Here is a 20,276-nt window from a genome sequence, read left to right on the forward strand (position 1 = left end):
AGTACCGTGCTCTGCACACAGTAAGTGCTCAATAAATATGACCGATTGATTGCTTGATTGATTTGGAAGATAGGCGAGGCCGGAGCTGTCTCGATGGAGCCTGTCGGAAGGGGAGGCAGGTGAGCGCATCTGCCGGCAACCTCACAGCTCTGTTAGAACTTTCCGGTTGGGACTTTTGAAGCGTGGCAGGGTGGAGGTCTGCTAACTGTTCGACGATCACGTCTACCAACTCGGTTATACTGTTATAGCTCCCAAACGCTTAGCACAGTGCTCCGTACATAGCAGGCTCTCAATAAATGCCGTCATTGACTGATCAAAATGGACAGGGGACTGCATTCATCCTTGCCTTCTACGAATTTTATGGTGCTGACTTAAGGCTCCCCTCTCAGGGTCGCGCCTGGAGAGTTTCCGGTCCTCTACCCGTCTCGGCTACGGGAGGGAGAGTCGAGCGGAGGCCCGTCCCGTTCCGTTCCTAGCTTGGCCAGCGGCCGGCGAGCGGCAGGCCATCCGCTACGGGTCAAAACTCACCCGTGCCGGGCGGCGGCGGCACGGGAGACAGTCGAGGGCGGAGACCCGGGTTCACTGTGCGGAAGGAGCAATGGCAAAGCGCTTCTGCATTCTTACCAAGAAAACTCTCTGGATCCACTACCGGAAAGTTTGCAGATGGAGGTGGGGCGTTCTGGGAGAGATGTGTCCGTGGCGTCGCTATGGGTCGGGGACGACGCGACGGCATAAGACAAGACTGAAGAGTGGGGAGAGCCAGATAGATTTCCCGACAAAGTTCTGTATGAGGTCATTAGGTTATGTTGCCCACCTGGTGTAACGTGCGCAGTGTCCCGTGCTCTGGGTGGTCACTCAAGGAAGAGAGAGGTCAACTTTCCCACCCCCGAGTGGCCACGTGACTGACTCCAGTCTCTGCAGGTGCAGCGCTGCGGTGCTCAGAATAGGTCTTGCAATGTTGCTTTTGCTGCACCACCTCACCTCGCTTCTCTTCTTCTACAACCCAGCCCGCACACTCCGCTCCTCTGCCGCTAACCTTCTCACTGTGCCTCCTTCTTGCCTGTCTCGCTGTTGACCCCTGGCAGCGTGGCTCAGTGGAAAGAGCCCGGGCTTCGGAGTCAGAGCTCATGAGTTCGAATCCCGGCTCTGCCACCTGTCAGCTGCGTGGCCGTGGGCGAGTCGCTTAACTTCTCTGTGCCTCAGTTACCTCATCTGTAAAATGAGGATGAAGACTGCGAGCCCCACGGGGGACAACCTGATTCCCCTGTGTCTACCCCAGCGCTTAGAACGGTGCTCTGCACATAGTAAGCGCTTAACAAATACCAACATTATTTATTATTATTACCTCTGGCTTGGAACAGCCTCCTTCCTCAAATCTGACAATTACTCTCTCCTCCTTCAAAGCCTCACTGAAGGCACATCTCATCCGAGAAGCCCGATGTACCTATCTCTAATTTTATTTATTTGTATTGATGTCTTTAGACTGTAAGCCCGTTGTGGGCAGGGACTGTGACTGTTTATTGCTGCATCGTACTCTCCCAACCGCTTAGTACAGTGCTCTGCACACAGTAAGCGCTCAATAAATACGACCGAATGAATGCTTCCCGTAGGGCTCAACACGCGGCTTTGATTAGGAAGGGAGGAATTCCCTGTCATTAGAGGGGGGACCCCTTGGTGGGATCCATGGGAAGATCACTCGCCTGATCTGAAGACCCCGACGGGGTGGGTGTTTCACTTGGAAATGCATCTCCAAGGAACACGTACCTGCTCGTTTTGGCTACGCGTTGGCAACCAGGGAGTCTCAGGTCCCTGTCTGCCGGGGCCTCCCTGCCCGGCCTATGAGGGGTGCAGAGTGGGGTGACAGTCTGCAGCGGTGGGCGGACTTCTCTGTGCGTCCCTCCCTGATTCCTCAAAAGCCCGCGCTCTCCCCATCGCTCTCCTCCCGGCCAAGGAACACCACTAGCGCTCAAGTCAGCCAGAATGGAAATCCTGGGCCCCTAATGACACCGTGCCAGGGGCTCTGCCCGACCCGTCAGCGTGGCACGGAGGAGGATGGGGGCAAAAAGATGCTTTAGGGTGGAAGGGAAAAGCCTTCTGAGCCCTTCCTTCCTCCCCGGTGGCCCAGCCCCACTCCTGGGACCGAGCTGCACAGAGAGGCCAGGCGGTGACTCTACCCCCGTCTTCCCCAGAGGAATAATAATAATAATAATAATAATGTTGGCATTTGTTAAGCGCTTACTACGTGCAGAGCACTGTTCTAAGTGCTGGGGTATAGAGACAGGGGAATCAGGTTGTCCCACGTGAGGCTTACAGTCTTCATCCCCATTTTACAGACGAGGTAACTGGGGCGCAGAGAAGTGAAGTGACTTGCCCACAGTCACACAGCTGACAAGTGGCAGAGCTGGGATTCGAACTCATGACCCCCGACTCCAAAGCCCGTGTTCTTTTGGGAGAGGACACGGGCCCCTTGCCCCCTCTCCTCAGGCTCCTCCGCCCTGCCGCCGCTCACTGAGCCCCGGCATCAGCTTCCACGGCCCACGGCCGGCGGGCCCGGATCCGGGAAGAGGCTCAGCCGTTCAAATTCCAGATCTAAACTCTGCCCGCCGACGGCAGCTTCCCAACGTGCTCTTTCACGGCTGCCCATTCTCCCCCTTCCGATTGCTCGCGGTTGCCTTTATCAAGCAGAGAGGCAAGAAGAAAGCAAGTTCTCTTCCCTCCCGGCTGCTGAATTAACGATGGATTGAGAGATTTGAGCTTATGTAAATCACACGCTTATGCAAATCACAGTAACGTTTTCACTAAATGAAACTGGAATGGCGGCCCACGGGCTGGGGAGACGGGATGCTAGTTGCAGGCGGGTTCTGTGGCAGGTGAGAGGTGAACGTTGATAACTGTGGGGGTGCAGAAGGTGGTAGGTGGGAATACCCCCTGCAGAACTGCATTCTCTCGCTCTCCCTTCCACTTCTATCTCTTCGCTTCTCTCCCTCAAATTCCACTTCTTTCCTTTTTCCTGCGTTTGACCTTTCTCTCAATAACTGAATTTCACAGGCGGCGATCCCTATGAAGTAGCTGTTCTGTCCTGGGGTTAGCGATCCCTGAGACAGAGTAATAATAATAATGATAATAATGTTGGCATTTGTTAAGCGCTTACTATGTGCAGGGCACTGTTCTAAGCACTGGGGGAGATACAGGGTCATCAGGTTGGCCCACGTGAGGCTCCCAGTCTTCATCCCCACTTTACAGATGAGGGAACCGGGGCCCAGAGAAGTGAAGTGACTTGCTCACGGTCACCCAGCTGAAAAGTGGCAGAGCCGGAATTCGAACCCCTGTCCTCTGACTCCCAAGCCCGGGCTCTTTCCACTGAGCCACGCTGCGGGAAAGAGGTTAAAATCTAGGGTCCGGGCAAGGAATGGATCATTGACAAAAGCCAGATCAGTGGGACAGAGATCCAGAGATCATTACTTCTGTGATCTGGATAGCGAAAGGAAGAGATAGGAAAAGCACAGGCGAGGACAGCAGGAAAGGGAGACCAGGAGAGAGAAGGAGAAGGAAAACAGGAGAGGGGATCAGGAAAAGGAGAGGAGGAGAGCAGGAAAAAGAGAACGGGGAGGAGAGCAGGAAAATAGAACAGGAGAGGAGGAGAGCAGGAAAACAACAAAACAGGAGAGGAGGAGAAGCAGGAAAAAGAGAACAGGAGAGGAAGAGAGCAGGAAAAAACAAAGCAGGAGAGGAGAAGGGCAGGAAAAAGAGAACAGAAAAGGAGGAGAGGAGGAAAAAAAAGAGAAGGAGAAGAGAGCAGGTAAAGAAGACCAGGAGAGAAAAGCCGGAAAAAAGAAAAGTAGAGGAGGAGAGCCGGTAAAGAATAGCAGGAAAGGAAAGCAGGAGAAGGAAAGCAGGAAAAAGAGAATAGGAAAGGAGGGCAGGAAAAGAATAGGAGAGGAAGAGAGCAGGAAAAGGAGAATAGGAGAGGAAGAGAGCAGGAAAAGGAGAAAAGGAGAGGAGAGCAGGAAAAGAAGAACAGGAGAGGAGAGCAGGAAAAGAAGAACAGGAGAGGAGAGCAGGAAAAGGAGAACAGGAGAGAAGGAGAGCAGGGGAAGGAGTTCAAGAGAGAGGGAGATCATCGAGAGAGAATCAGACTTTAGGGACATGAGGTTCTGGGTGGTTTTGGCAAAAACGCTGAATGCGGCTTGATTCAGCCTGCAGAATTCTTGGTTGGTGTTAGATGCCTAAGAATTCGTGCGTTTTTACAAAGCATCTTAGGACCAAGGTGAAGAGAGGCCAGAGGGAGACACCAGGCCCCAAATGCCATTAGCGTATTTTAAGAGACTCGCAGCACCATGACGCGCATCTGGACCAAGACCTAGGCAGGAGGAAGGAAGCAAGCAGGTAAGCCACTTCTGTCTGTGTGTCCAGGGCCTCTCCAGCCTCTACGCTCTTTCGCTGCACAGACCCAGAAATGGGAGGGCTTCTGGGGGTGGGGGAAGTGGGGATTATTGGGCAGGGCAGTTAAATGTCAGGCTCTTAGAGAAGCAGCATGGCCCAGTGGGAAGAGCAGAGCACGGGCCTGGGAGTCAAAGATCTGGGTTCTAATCCCAGTTCTACCGCTTGTCTGCTGTGTGACCTTGGACAAGGCCCTTAACTTCTCCGCGCGTGGCTCAGTGGAAAGAGCCCGGGCTTCGGAGTCAGGGGTCATGGGTTCGACTCCCGGCTCTGCCACTTGTCAGCTGTGTGACCGTGGGCGAGTCGCTTCACTTCTCTGGGCCTCAGTTACCTCATCCGTAAAATGGGGATTAACCGTGAGCCTCACGTGGGACGACCCGATGACCCTGTATCTCCCCCAGTGCTTAGAACAGTGCCCTGCACATAGTAAGCGCTTAACAGATACCAACATTATTATCACCTCATCTGGAAAATGGGGATTAAGACTGTGAGCCCCATGTGGAACAGGGATTGCGTCCAACCCAATTTTTATATTTACCCTGGGACTTAGTACAGCGTCTGATATATATAGTTAGCCCTTAACAAATATCACAATTAGTATTATTATTGCTTCAGTTTCTTTATCTACAAGTGAGTTCGAATCCCAGCTCTGCCACTTGTCAGCTGCGTGACTGTGGGCAAGTCACTTAACTTCTCTGTGCCTCAGTTCCCTCATCTGTAAAATGGGGATGAAGACTGTGAGCCCCACGTGGGACAACCTGATTCCCCTGTGTCTACCCCAGCGCTTAGAACGGTGCTCTGCACGTAGTAAGCGCTTAACAAATACCATCATTAGTATTATTACAAAATGGGGATTAATTCCTATTCCCTCCTACTTGGTCTGTGAGCTGCATGTGGAATGGGACTGTGTCCAGCCTGATTTTCTTGTATCTATCCAGCACAGAAGGAGGCAGTGGTAAACCGCTTCCATGTTTTTACTAAGAAAACTCTCTGGATCCACAACCGGAACCATCGCAGAGGGAGGTGGGGCGCTCCGGGAGAGCTGTGTCCATGGCGTCACTAAGGGCAGACACGACTTGACGGCATAAGACAACACCCCGGCACATAGTAAGTGCTTAACAAACACCCACCAGAATAACAAGTCCCTTAATAACAAGCAGAGAAGCAGCGTGGCCTGGTGGATAAAGCACGGGTCTGGAAGTCAGAAGGATCTGGGTTCTAATCCCGGCCTCACCACTTTCCTGCTGTGCGACCTTGGACAAGTCACTTCATTTTGCTGTCCCTCAGTTACTTCATCTGTAAAACGGGGATTAAGACTACGAGCTCCGTGTGGGACAGAGACTGTATCCGACCTGATTACCTTGTATCTGCCCCAGCGCTTAGTAGCGTGTATGGCACACAGTAAGCGCTTAACAGACACCACAGTGATTATTGTGAGAGTTGAGCCCGGGGAAGTGAAATCTCTCTCCTGCCTCACACTTCGTTACTAACAGTTCCATTTCCCTTATCTAGGCTGCCGCTGGGCCTGAGTTAGGCAGGAGACAAGCTATTTTTCATATTCTGCAGGAGATGTCTTGCTGAGAACAGAAAAAAAAAAACTAGTTCAGGCCAATTTGCCATAGAGGGAGAAATATTCCTGGATGAGTCTGCTCTGTGTCTCCATCGAGAAGCAAACCATCCCCTGCAGGGGCTGGGCGATGAATCGCTTGTTTATTTAAAGGAACCCGGGGCCGAACCGAACGGTCTGAAGCTCCCGCACCTTCGGGGTTCCGCGGCCCTTCCCCGAGAACGGAGCCCCGTTTCGTGTCCGGCTGGGTGCCCTGTATCCGTCCCAATGCTTATTACGCTGCCCGGCACACAGCGAGGGCTGTACAAATTCCACCATGATTTTTAGGATTGCTAATAACGATAAGCATTATTTCCCTCACCCAGCCCACCGCTGCCAAGGAGCGGTCCCGTTCCGCGGGAGCACGTGAATCAGCGACACGACACGGGGCGGGGGCCCGTGCCAATTTCCCGAAAGACCAGAATCTCACACTACACCTCAGTTCTCTGTTATCCTGTTTATTTCAGGTCAGAGTAACCCTTCCACTTGAATTATTTCACTAAGACTCCACGCTGAAGCTCAAGAACGAATACCATATCTATACAATAAGCAGAGCGTTGAATTTTTCAGATTTCCTTTTCCGCCCCACCGGTCCCGCTCCGAGCCTGCCCTCATCTATAAAACGGGGATTCGATATTTATTTTCCTCGCTACTCAGACTGTGAGACCCATGTGGGACCTGGACTATGTCCAATCTAAGTTGTATAATAACGATGGTATTTGTTAAGCGCTTACTATGTGCCGAGCACTGTTGTGTCTACCCCGGCGCTTAGAACAGTACTTAATATATAGTAAACGCTTGACAGGTACATTAACAACAACGATAATAATCATAACGATAATCACGGGCTTACCACGATAAGGGCCACGACAGACAACGTGTAGTATGTTGAATCCCTCAGGAGACACCATGACGACAGAGCCACAACCTAAGTGGAAAAGCACACAGAAGGAAACCGAAGATGGTTAGGTCTCAAAACTTCACTGGGTGGCAATAATTCTCCTGAGAGATAATATCTCCTTGAACCCAAGGAGGTGGGGGGTCAGTGGGTAGACAACAGCCTGGCAAGTGACCTCCAGAAGCCCCAACTTGTCCCAGTTTCCTAGTCTGATCGCTCCACCAGACAGTCGTTCACCTCAGCCCCCCCCTTATTCATTCAATAGTATTTATTGAGCGCTTACTATGCGCAGAGCGCTGTACTAAGCGCTTGAAATGTACAAATCGGCAACAGATAGAGACAGTCCCTGCCCACTGACGGGCTTACGGTCTAATCCTTAGATCTACATCTATCTGTTTCACTGATTTATCTCTCGCTGGCTTTTGTCGTTAACAGCTCTCTCTGGATTTCTCCTTCCATTTCCATTGCATTTATTCCAACTGGGTCTGACTGGTTCCCCCCCGGACTGTAAGCTCCTCAAGGGGAGGAACTCTATCTTTTACTTCTCGCCTATGCCCCCAAACACAGCGCAGTGCTCTCCCCCAAATGGCACCCAATTAAACGTTCTAATAATGTTGGCATTGGTTAAACGCTTACTATGCGCAGAGCACTGTTCTAAGGGCTGGGGGAGATACAGGATGATCAGGTTGTCCCACGTGGGGGGTCACAGTCTTCATCCCCATTTTACAGATGAGGTAACTGAGGCACAGAGAAGCGACTTGCCCACAGTCACACAGCTGACAAGTGGCAGAGCTGGGATTCGAACCCATAACCTCTGACTCCCAAGCCCGGGCTCTTTCCACTGAGCCACGCTGCTTCCGTACCCAATGAGAAGCGGGGAAGCAGCGTGGTCTAGCGGAAAGAGCACGGGCCTGAGAGTCAGAGTACCTGGGTTCTAGGTTGCCTGCTGTGTGACCTTGGGCAAATCACTTCACTTCTCTGGGCCTCAGTTTCCTCAACTGTAAAATGATGATTCAACACCTGTTCTCCCTCCTGCTTAGACTGTGAACCCCGGGTGGGACAGGGACTGTGTCTGACCTGATTGCGTATCTACCCCAGCGCTTAGAACTGTGCTTGACACATAGTGAGCTAAACGCCACAGAAAAAGATCGGCACTCGGTGCTCAGCACACTATAACGTGAAAAACTCATTCCTTCATTCATTCAGTAGTATTTATTGAGCGCTTCCTACGGGCAGAGCACTGTACTAAGCGCTTGGAATGGACAAATCGGTAACAGATAGAGACGGTCCCTGCCCTCTGACGGGCTTACGGTCTAATCGGGGGAGACGGACAGACGAGAACAATAGCGAGAAACAGAATCGAGGGGATGAGCATCTCATTAAGACAATAGCAAATAAATAATACTAAGTTACTGAAGGACCTAGGAAATGAATTTAAGTACATTAGCTGCATTAATGAGCGCAGCACGGGCTTCGGGCATTTGGCTATCCCGACGAGGGAAAATGCTAGCCACTCCTCATTTCATTACCAATCAATTGTATTTATTGAGCACGTACAGTGTGCAGAGCACCGTGCTTGGGAGAACACAACGTGATAGGGTTGATAAACACAGTCCATGCCCGCATCGACAGTCTCATCTTACGTTCTCTGTGCATTCAGCGGGATACGAGCCACGGTTAATCCCCCTGAACCTAGAGAGTTTTGGGGGAGGGACCCCCGACCGCCCCGTTGCTCTAGGGCAATCGGGGTCTCCTTCCAGGAGCCCGTTAATACGGACGCCGCTTCCTATGGGTGGAGGGAGGCAAAGACTTTCTCTGATGGTGCAGCTGCCTCTCCCGCTCGCAGCCCTCGCTGGTCCATCCAACCTGGAACTCTGTCCTTGACCAGAGGCAATGGGACACTGGGAGGAACAGTATGTTGGGAAGCAGCGTGGCTTAGTGGAAGGAGCCGGGGCCCGGGAGCCAGAAGACCTGGGTTCTAATCACGGCTCTATCGCGACTTTCACTTCTCTGACCCTCAGGTACCTCTTCTGTCAAATGGGGATTAAGACTGTGAGCCCCATGTGGGACAGGGACTGTGACTGCCTTGTATCTACCCCAGCACTTAGGACAGTGCCTAGCACATAGTAAGTGCTTAGCAAATACCATCATTCATTCATTCAATAGTATCTCTTGAGCGCCTACTATGTGCAGAGCACTGTACTAAGCGCTTGGAATGAACAAGTCGGCCACAGATAGAGACGGTCCCTGCCCTTTGACGGGCTTACGGTCTAATCGGGGGAGACGGGCAGACAAGAACGATGGCGATAAATAGAGTCAATTTAATAATAATAATCATTATCATCCGACTACGAGCCCCACGTCGGACCTGATTAGCTTGTATCTACCCCAGTGCTTAGTACGGTTCTTGGCACCCAGTAAGTACTTGAACAAATACCACTATTATTATTATTATACCCAAATGGGAAGAGAAGCAGCATGGCCTAGCGGAAAGCGGGAATCAGAGGTCCTGGGTTCTAAACCCAGCTCTGCCACTTGCCCTGGATAAATCATTTAACTTCTCTGTTCCTCAGTTCCCCCGTCTGCAAAATGGGGATTAAATATCTGTTCTCTCTCCTATTCTATGAGCCCCCTGTGGGACAGAGACCGTGTTCAACCTGATTAACGTTTCTCTAACCCAGAATTAGAACGGCACGTAGTAAGCGCTTAACAAGTACCGTGATTATAATTTGTAAGGGAAGAAGCTGTCTTCGTTTATCCACAACATGGTGCGACAGGCAGGATGACACCCATGCTAACTCCCGGGATTTGGAGACAAAATCTACTCACATGGGGCTAGAGTGACTGGAGAATTCCTTTTCAACTGGGACGATTCAGGGGTTGAAGAGGAAACTGAGCCAGGGTGGAATTTATCAGTGGTTTTGCACAGCTGGGTGGGAGGACAAGACCTAGCCTCCAAGGGCAGACCAGAAAATGCGTGTGCTGGAACTCCGAATAGACGTGAAACTGGATTGAGAAATTGGACTCCAGAAACCACGAGAGCTGCAATCATGCCCTATGTTGCGTTGCTTTTAGCTTAGTTCAGCTCAGTTTGGGGAAATCTCTTAGGGCTTAGTTTTACATACTAATAATCATGCTTGGGTTACCCCTCACCCACATCCTCCCTCTGGCCTGGAACTCTCTCCCCCCTCATATCTGACAGACCGCGACTCTCCCCTCCTTTAAAATCTTATTTGAATCATATTTTCTTCAAGGAACTATCCCTGACTAAGCCCTCATTGCCCTAATTCCTTTCCTTTTTGCACAGTCCTTACAGTTGGATCTCTGCCCTTTAAGCTCTTGATAATCATCCTACCCTCAGCGTCACAGCACTTACGTCTATATCCGTAATTTACTTTAATGTCCATCTCCCTTTCTAGACTGTAAGCTTCATGTAGGCAGGGGAGTGTGCTCTCCCAAGAGCTTAGAATACGGCTTCGCCCACACAGCGAGTACTCGCTTTGCACACACAGTAAGTATTCGATAAATACCACTGATTAGGAGAAGTAATATAATTAGTGGACAGAGCACCGACATGGGAGCCGGGGGACTTGGGTTCCAATCTGCCCCTTGTCTGCTGTGTGACCCTGGACAAGTGATTTCACTTTTCTAAGCCTCATTTCCTCGACTGTAAAATGGGGATGAAATACCTATTCGCTCTCCAACTCGGACTGCGAACCCCACGTGGGACAAGGACTGTATCCGACCTGATTAACCTGGGTATCTACCCCAGCACTTAGAAGAGTGCTTTGCATTTGTTTCGTACATAGGAAGCGCTTAACAAATATCATCATCGTCATCATCGATTGGTTAACCCAGAGAGGACACTGACTGATATCCAAATAGTCAGTGGGACAGGGTAGATGAAGACAGTCGGGGGGAACAGCTGCCCCCCTCAATCTCTCGGGGAACCTCATGCCAAACCAAGGAGACTCAAAGTCACAGGCCCAAGGACAGATCAGGGCAGGGTATTCGGAAGGAACTTTCTTCTCGTTTCTTTCAGAGGGTAAAAATTCCTTTGGTTTCACAGAGCTGCCACTGGTTTTGTGAGTGGCGGAGACGGAAGGCAGTTTTAACTGCTCTCTCCTCCCGCTTGCCCAAGAACAGAGATCTGACACCAGTTGGGATGAAGAGATGGACACAGCGGGGAATGTGCTCCTCCTGACTGAAGTTCACCGAGCCGGGCGCATTTGCTCTGATATTCGGGGCCCTGGGGCAACGGCAGGTAGGTTTGCTCCGGAATGGGCAGACGGCGTGACCCGGTGGAAAGAGCACGGGCCCGGGGAGTCAGAGCTCCTGGGTTCTAATCCCAGCTCCGGCCCTTGTCTGCTGTGTGACCTTGGACAAGTCACTTAACTTCCCTTCGTAAAATGAGGATTAAATCCTACTCCTTAGACTGTGAGCCCTATATGGGACGGGACCGTGTCCAACATGATCACCTACTGTCTTCTAGACCGTAAGCCCGTCAAAGGGTAGGGACCGTCTCTATCTGTTGCCGACTTGTCCATTCCAAGCGCTTAGTACAGTGCTCTGCACATAGTAAGCGCTCAATAAATACCATTGAATGAATGAATGAATTTAGTCCTGCGCTCGGCACAAAGCGAATGGTTAAAAAAAAAATGGGCACAGAGTCCCATGACTGCCTTCAGGTCCTTCCGTGAAGCATGGGGAATTTGACTCTAAAGAAAGGACTTCCTTCCTCTGGTTTCTCCTAGCGGGAGCGGGTTCTGCTGCCTGTTCAATTTCAAATAATCTCAGCAGGGGAAATTTGGACCTACGTTTCATGTCAAATACAGGACCCAATTAAGTCCTCTGCACACAGCAGGGGCTCGGGACTGTGCTCTGCACACAGCAGGTCTCCCGTACAGTGTTCTGCACAGAGTAGGTTGTCAGCACAGAGCCCTGCAGCATGGCTCAGTGGAAAGAGCGTGGGCTTTGGAGTCAGGGGTCACGGGTTCGAATCCCGGCTCGGCCACTCGTCAGCTGTATGACTGTGGGCAAGACACTTCACTTCCCTGGGCCTCAGTGACCTCATCTGGAAAATGGGGATGAAGACTGTGAGCCCCACGTGGGACAACCTGATTCCCCCGTGCCTACCCCAGCGCTTAGAACGGTGCTCTGCACATAGTAAGCGCTTAACAAATACCAACACTATTATTATTAGTGAATATCCAGGACAGTGCTCGGCACACGGTAGATGGTGCTCCGCGTACATCAGGCACTCAGGAAAGAGCTCCGTAAAGACTAAGCATTTGGTACATTTTGTACTGAGTGTTTGGTAGAGGGCAGCGACCGGGACACCGCTCTGCATACCCTAGGCCGCCTAATGCAGTGCTCTGCCCTCGGGAGGTATCTAATACAGCACCCTTCTCAGTGAATGCCCCAAGCCGGTTGGCTCTGCCGTTATCGTCACGACTGACCTCCTTCAGAAGCTGACATTTATCAGGATCAAAGAGATCAAAAGTACCGTCACAGGCGACGCGGCTCTTAGGCTGCGAAATCAGCAACTTTCAAGCTAAAACCTAAAATAAGACATTCACCTCTACTTTACGGAGAATCCCTGGAGATTACCAAAAAAACAAAAAACAACCCAGAAAATGGAGAGGAACGTTTGAAAATAAAAGAACCACTCCATCCTCTCCTCATCCTCGCCCCTCTACCCCTCCAGGAGGATAATTTGAAAACTTCCCCCTGCCAGATGATATATTTTTCCTTAGCCCAGATCTCCAGCTCTGTACTGCATGACTCTGTAATTTATCATAGCACAGATGAAGGCGACGAAGCCTAATTAGGTCAGGCTTATTGTTTTAGTTGAAACTCAGGATTTTAGGATCACCCCCCCCCCCTCCACCCCCACCTCGATTTCTCCCACTTTCCCTCTTCCTCTTGACGACCAGGGAAGAGGAGGAGGACAAGAGGGCAAAGGTGGAGGTGGAGTGTCTTACATTCTGGGATAATAATAATAATAATGATAATAGAGAAGCAACATGGTGTAATGGATAGACCCCGGGCCTGGGACTCAGAAGGATTTGGGTTCTAATCCCGGCTCTGCCACTTGTCTGCGGTGTGACCTCGGGCAAATCGTTTCACTTCTCTCTTCCTCAGTTCCCTCATCTATAAAATGGGGATGGAGACTGTGAGCCCCACGTGGGACGGGGACTGAGTCCAACCCGATTTGCTTGCATCCACCCAGTGCTTAGTACGGTGCCCGGCACATAGTAAGTGCTTAACGGTTACCGTCGTTATTATTACGGCCAAGTGGCCGAGCCGGGATTAGAACTCATGACCTTCTGACTCCCAGACCCCGGGTTCTATCCACTACGTCACGGCTGGTCACCAGGTGGCCAAAGCTGTCTACTGGTTGGTGCTGTTGTTGGCTGTGCCGCCCCGGGCCCCCAACCCTCATCCACGGGGAGGGGAAGGGGCTCCACCGGGACTCAGCCTCCACCACCAACGACTGCCGGGAGGAGTTGAGGTGAACGGGCAGAAGGGAACCGAAGGAGATTGAATGGAATGGAATGGACTCATTTCTCTTGGGCAGGGGGTGGATATTACTGTCACAATTTCCTGCATCGGCTAGGTGTTTATTAATAATTGAGGTATTTGTTAAGCGTTTACTATGTGCCGAGCTCTGTATAATAATAATGATAATGTTGGTATTTGTTAAGCGCTTACTATGTGCAGAACACTGTCCTAAGCGCTGGGCAAGATACAGGGTCATCCGGTTGTCCCACGTGAGGCTCACGGTCTTCCTCCCCATTTTACATATGAGGGAACTGAGGTACAGAGAAGTGACTTGCCCACAGTCACACAGCTGACAGGTGGCAGAGCCGGGATTCGAACCATGACCTCCGGCTCCCAAATCCGGGCTCTTTCCACTGAGCCACGCTGCTTCTCTACTCTTAGGCGCTGGGGTAGGGACAAGATAATCAGGTCCCACTTGCGGCTCACAATCTAAGTGGGAGGGAGAAAAAGTGTAGAATCCTCATTTTTCAGATGACGGAACTGAGGCGCAGACAAGTTAAATGATTTGCCCAATGTCATGCGGCAGAAAAGTCAGTGGAGCTGAGATTAGAACTCAGGCCCTCTGACCTCCAGGTCTGTTCTCTTGCCATTAGGCCATGTTGCTTCTCTCAGATGGCATCTAAGTGATTAGGAGAAGCAGCGTGGCTCAGAGGAAAGAGCACGGGCTTAGGAGATCATGGGTTCTAATCCTGCCTCTGCCACTTGTCAGCTGTGCGGGTCAATATTTACCACAGAGTAAAAGTTCAACAAATATCAATGGATTTGCTCCCTTTTTTCACCCCTCCCTCGGTCCCACAGCACTTAAGCGGCTGTGTGACCTTGGGCAAGTCACTTAACTTCTCAGTGCCTCAGTTACCTCATCTGTAAAATTGGGATGAAGACTGTGAGCCTTACATAAGACAACCTGATTACCTTCTGTCCGCCCAAGTGCTTGACACATAGTAAGTGCTTAACAAATACTAACGTTATTATTATTATTATTACCTGAAATTTATTCATTCCTATTAATGTTGGTCTTTCCCTCTAGACTGTAAGCTCATTGCGGGCAGGGAACTTATCTACCAACTCTTTTATATTGTACTCTTCCAAGGGCTTAGTACAGTGCTCTGCATACAGTAAGCACTCAAACACAACTGATTATTATTTTTATTTTTAGAATTATTTTAGAATGAATTATTCCAATAATTAATCAGAATTAATTATTAATACATAATTTATTTATTGTTCTCTAGCAGTTATCATAGGGTGACAGCACCTCCTCAGAACCAGTGTGGCCTCATTCACAGAGCATGGGCCCGGGGGGTCATTAGGACCTAGGTTCTAGTCCCGGGTCCACCTCTTGTCTGCTGTGTGACCTTGGGCAAGTTCCTTCACCTCTCTGGGCCTCATCTGTAAAATGGGGGTCAAGACCGTGAGCCCCACGTGGGACAGGGATGGTGTCCAACCTGATCAGCTTAGTACAGTGCTCCGCACACAGTAAGCGCTCGATGAATACGATGGAATGAACGGATGAATCAGCTTGTACCTATCCCATTCATTCAATAGTATTTATTGAGCGCTCACTATGTGCAGAGCACTGGACTAAGCGCTTGGACTGAACAAGTCGGCAACAGATAGAGACGGTCCCTGCCGTGTGACGGGCTCAAGGTCTAATCGGGGGAGACGGACGGACGAGAACGACGGCGATAAATAGAGTCGAGGGGAAGAACGTCTCGTAAAAACCGATGGCGACTAGATAGAATCGAGGCGATGTACATTTCATTAACAAAATAAATAGGGCGATGAACATATATACAGTCGAGTGGACGAGTACGGTGCCGAGGGGATGGGAAGGGAGAGGGGGAGGAGCGGAGGGAAATGGGGGGAGAAGAGGGTTAAGCTGCGGAGAGGTGAAGGGAGGGCGGTAGAGGGAGCAGAGGGAGAAGGGGAGCTCGGTCCGGGAAGGCCTCTCGGAGGTGGTGAGTTTTAAGTAGGGTTTCGAAGAGGGGAAGAGAATCAGTTTGGCGGAGGTGAGGAGGGAGGGCGTCCCGGGACCGCGGGAGGACGCGGCCCGGGGGTCGACGGCGGGACGGGCGAGACCGGGGGACGGCGAGGAGGTGGGCGGCGGAGGAGCGGAGCTTGCGGGGTGGGCGGTGGAAAGAGAGAAGGGAGGAGAGGTAGGAAGGGGCGAGGGGATGGACAGCCTGGAAGCCAAGAGTGAGGAGTTTTTGTTTGGAGCGGAGGTCGATAGGCAACCACCGGAGGTGTTTAAGAAGGGGAGTGACATGCCCAGAGCGTTTCTGCGGGAAGATGAGCCGGGCGGCGGAGTGAAGAATAGACCGGAGCGGGACGAGAGAGGAGGAAGGGAGATCAGAGAGAAGGCTGACACATTAGTCTAGCTGGGATACAACGAGAGCCTGTAGCAGTAAGGTAGCCGCAGCGCTTAGAACAGTGCCTGGAATGTAGCAAGCGCTCAACAGATTAAAAAAAGGGGGCCTCGTGGAGAAAATCCCGTCTTCTACCCGAGGCAGGACAAGGCCGCTGGGCAAACCCCGGGGCCCCGAGGGCCGGCGAGCCCTGGGCCGTGAGGCTGCGGCCGGGCCGGTCCCTTTCTGAGGGGCAGAGGCGCGAGGGGAAGTGAAGAGAGTCCCACAGAGCCGTCGGGGCAGCTGGGACGTGCGGGCTGGAGCGAGCCGCAGTTTTGTCTTCATTAGGACCGCCGCTCTCCACAGCTGCGCCCTCGGTCCCGGGGGGACCTGCCTGTCAGCGGCGGTTCGGTTCATAAATCCGCAGAGCTCCCGGCCCAAACGGGGACCACTTAATTAGGAGTGAAAAACAGGCCCGGCCCTCACCGGGGCGGCTACCCTGAGGATCCTCTAATGAGGAAAGGAGAAACTGTTTCTCTAGTTCTAATGCTTTGGATCTCTTTTCTGCCTTTTATCAGATCTTCCTGGGAAGATATATTTTTATTACCCTATTTATTTTGTTAATGAGGTTACAACCCCTTGATTCTACTTATTGCTATTAAGTTGTCTTGTTTTGGTCCGTCCGTCTCCCCCGATTAGACTGTGACCCCGTCAGTGGGCGGGGATCGTCTCTATCTGTTGCCGAATTATACATTCCAAGCGCTTAGTACAGTGCTCTGCACGTAGTAAGCGCTCAATAAATACTATTGAATGAATTGGACTATAAGATCCCCAAGGGCAGAGATTTTGTCTTTCGCTCCTGTTGTAGGTATCCAGTACGGTTCTCTGCATATGTAGGTGTCTGGCATAGTGCTCTACACACGATAGGCTCTCAGCACAGCTCTCTGCACACAGTGGGTGCTCTTTTTTCTTTAAAAAAAAAATGGTAGTTGTTAAGTGTTATGTGCCAGGCACTTAGTACACTTGGCCTGGGGGAGACACGGGCCAATCAACTTGGACATAGTCCATGTCCCACATGGGGCTCACGGTCTTAATCCCCATTTTACAGATGAGGCAGCTGAGGCACAGAGAAGGCAAGTGACTTACCAAGGACACACGGCAGACAAGTGACAGAACCAGGATTAAAACCCAGGACCTCTGGCTCTCAAAACAGTGCTCTATCCGCTTGGCCACGCTACCACTCATTCAGTACGCTGCCCTGTACCCTGTAAGGGCAATGAGAGTACTCTGGACACAATATATATTAAATCAAATCTGATCATGATGATGATCAGATGATAATTCAATCAAATTTACTGAGCACTTACTGTGCGCTGCAGAGCACTGTACTAAACGCTCGGGAGAGTACAATTCAGCAGTAAAGAGAGACAATCCCTGCCCACAGCGGGTTTACAGGCTAGAAGCGGGGAGACAGACATCAAAACAAGCAGCGTGGCTCAGTGGAAAGAGCACGGGCTTTGGAGTCAGAGGTCATGAGTTCGAATCCCAGCTCTGCCACTTGTCAGCTGTGTGACTGTGGGCAAGTCACTTCACTTCTCTGTGCCTCAGTGACCTCATCTGTAAAATGAGGATTAAGACTGTGAGCCCCACGAGGGACAATCCGATTCCCCTGTGTCTACCCCAGCGCTTAGAACAGTGCTCTGCACATAGTAAGCGGTTAACAAATACCAACATTATTCCCCTATGTCTACCCCAGCGCTTAGAACAGTGCTCGGCACATAGTAAGCGCTTAACAAATACCAACATTATTATTATTATTAAGTAAAGAGATGATAATGAAGAAGCACTTCTTTAAGTGAAGAAACACTAAGGGAAGGTTCTAGAGGAGTTTGGAACAAGATCCTGTAATACTACGGTCGCTCAATCAGTGATATTTATTGAGCCCTTACTGCATGCAGAGCTTGGGAGAGCGCAATACAACCAAGTTGGTAGACACGATCTCCGGTCACAAGGAGCTTACAGTTTAGAGGGGAAGACGGATATTAAAATAAATTATAGACCGGGGATATAGTAAAATATAAAGCTACGTACACAAGTGCTGTGAGACTAAGGATGGAGTGAATATAATGTTGGTATTTGCTAAGCCCTTACTATGTGCAGGGCACTGTTCTAAGCACTGTTCTACCCTGTGAGCCCCACGTGGGACAACCTGATTCCCCCGTGTCTACCCCAGCGCTTAGAACAGTGCTCTGCACAGAGTAAGCGCTTAACAAATACCAACATTATTATTATTACAGGATAATCAGGTTGTGCCACGTGAGGCTCACAGTTAATCCCCATTTTACAGATGAGGTAACTGAGGCCCAGAGAAGTTAGGTGACTTGCCCGCAGTCACACAGCCGACAAGTGGCAGAGCCGGGACTTGAACTCATGCCCTCTGACTCCCAAGCCCGGGCTCTTTCCACTGAGCCACGCTGCTTCTCATAGTTAGTGATTAAGGAGTACAGTTTCAAGTTTATTGGCGAGGCACAAGAGAGGGTAAGGGAAATAAGAGTTTAGTCAGGGAAGGCCTTTTAGAGGAGGTTTGATTTTAGGGGGGCTTTGAAGCTGGGGAGATTGGTGGACTGTCAGATGTGAATTATAATTATGGTATTTGATAAGTACTTACTATGTGCCACGCATTGTTCTAAGTGCTGGGGTAAATACAAGATTATCAAGTTGGACACAATCCCTGTCCCGCATGGGGCTGACAGTTTTAATCCCCATTTTCCAGATGAGGTACTGAGGCCCAGAGAAGTGAAGTGACTTACCCAAGGTCACACAGCAGGCTGGCGGCAGAGCCAGAATTAGAACCCAAGTCCTTCTGACTCCCAGGCCCGTGCTCTATCCACCAAGTCAACGGTTTCTCCACTAAGCCATGCTGTTTCTAGCAGACGGGTGGTGGAGCCAGGATTAGAAACCGGGTCCTTATGACCCCCAGGCCCCTGCTCTATCCACTAGGCCGTGCTGCTTCCGGGAAAGTCTCTTAACCTCTCTGGCCTGCTGCATTATCATCTTTAAAATGGGCATAAAATCAGTCTCATCCTGTCTCACAGGGATTTGAGAGGGTAAAACAATCATGATAATGGTGGCATTTGTTAAGCGCTTACTCTGTGTCAAGCACCGTACTAAGCGCTGGGGTACATACAAGTTAACCAGGTCAGACACGATCCCTGTCCCACCCACAGTCCGAGGAGGGGGAAGAACACGTACTTCGTCTCCATTTTACGGTTGAGGAAACAGAGACGTGAAGTGACTTGCCCAAGGTCACACAGCAGGTAATTGACAGAGCCGGGATTAGAATCCAGGTCCTCCGATTCCTAAGCCCACGTTCTTTCCACTAGGCCACGTAACCGAAGGCCGGGGGAGTCCTAAGCCGTAAGGAGGATGCAGCAAAGGGGCATCGATGAGACGGATGAGACTGAGGAACAGTGCGCGGGTTGGCGTTAGAGGATCGAAGTGTCCGGGATGGGATACGGATGTTCCTGAGGGACTGAGAACGAGAGAAGGAATATGAGAAAGGGATCAAAGTGATCCAGAAAGTTCATTCATTCGATCGTATTTATTGAGCACGTCCTGTGTGCAGAGCACTGGACTAAGCCAGCGTGGCTCAATGGAAAGAGCCCGGGCTCGGGAGTCAGAGGTCGTGGGTTCTAATCCCGGCTCCTCCGCTTGTCTGCTGTGTGACCTTGGGCAAGTCACTTAACTTCTCTGTGCCTCAGGTACGTCATCTGTAAAGATGGGGATTTAAAAAAACGTGAGCCCCGTGTGGGCCAATCTGATTACCCCGTGACTACCCCAGCGCTTAGAACAGTGCTCCGCACATAGTAAGCGCTTAACGAATACCATCATAATACTGGGCGCTAGGAAAGTACAATTCAACAACGAAGAGAGACAATCCCCGCCCACGTGGGCTTACAGTCTAGGAAGAGGGGCCTAGGGGTGGTTGATGACGTTGACAAACAGTGGGAGAGGATGGTAGGAGAGGACGGTGTGGGCTTCAAAGGGAAGGAAACTGGGATGGGGAAGGCAGAAGGTGCAAAACCGGCGCTGGGGAGTAAAAAGGAAGACAACTCCTTCCCAATTCCCAACGGGTCTTGTGGAGTGGGAGAAGATAAGGCCACCATGGGAGAGAGCGATGAGGGAGACAGTGTCTAAGTTTGATTTCATCCCAAATTCGATTCGATTCGACTGTCAGCCCGTCAAAGGGCAGGGACCGTCTCTATCTGTTGCCGATTTGTCCATTCCAAGCGCTTCGGACAGTGCTCTGCGCATAGTAAGCGCTCAATAAATACTATTGATTGAAATACTATTGAATGAATGAAATTCGACCTCACTCAAGAACCTAAGGAAAAAGATATGCATTCAGGCTTCTGAGAAGCAG

At 50.8% G+C, this 20,276-nt stretch overlaps 1 protein-coding gene across 1 annotated transcript in view; it reads right to left on the reverse strand.

The window, feature by feature from the left end:
* Positions 1-20,276, reverse strand: part of SLC24A3 (solute carrier family 24 member 3) — a gene marked incomplete at its 5' end in the record, with an annotated part of 409,035 nt that overhangs the window by 32,558 nt on the left and 356,201 nt on the right. Inside the window, one exon of the mRNA XM_029062489.1 lies at positions 6,900-6,974. Coding sequence (XP_028918322.1) covers positions 6,900-6,974 — 75 coding nt within the window. The remainder of the gene's footprint in view (positions 1-6,899; positions 6,975-20,276) is intronic.

This window comes from Ornithorhynchus anatinus, chromosome 1, assembly GCF_004115215.2.
Source record: "Ornithorhynchus anatinus isolate Pmale09 chromosome 1, mOrnAna1.pri.v4, whole genome shotgun sequence".
In the NCBI taxonomy this organism is placed as follows: domain Eukaryota; kingdom Metazoa; phylum Chordata; class Mammalia; order Monotremata; family Ornithorhynchidae; genus Ornithorhynchus; species Ornithorhynchus anatinus.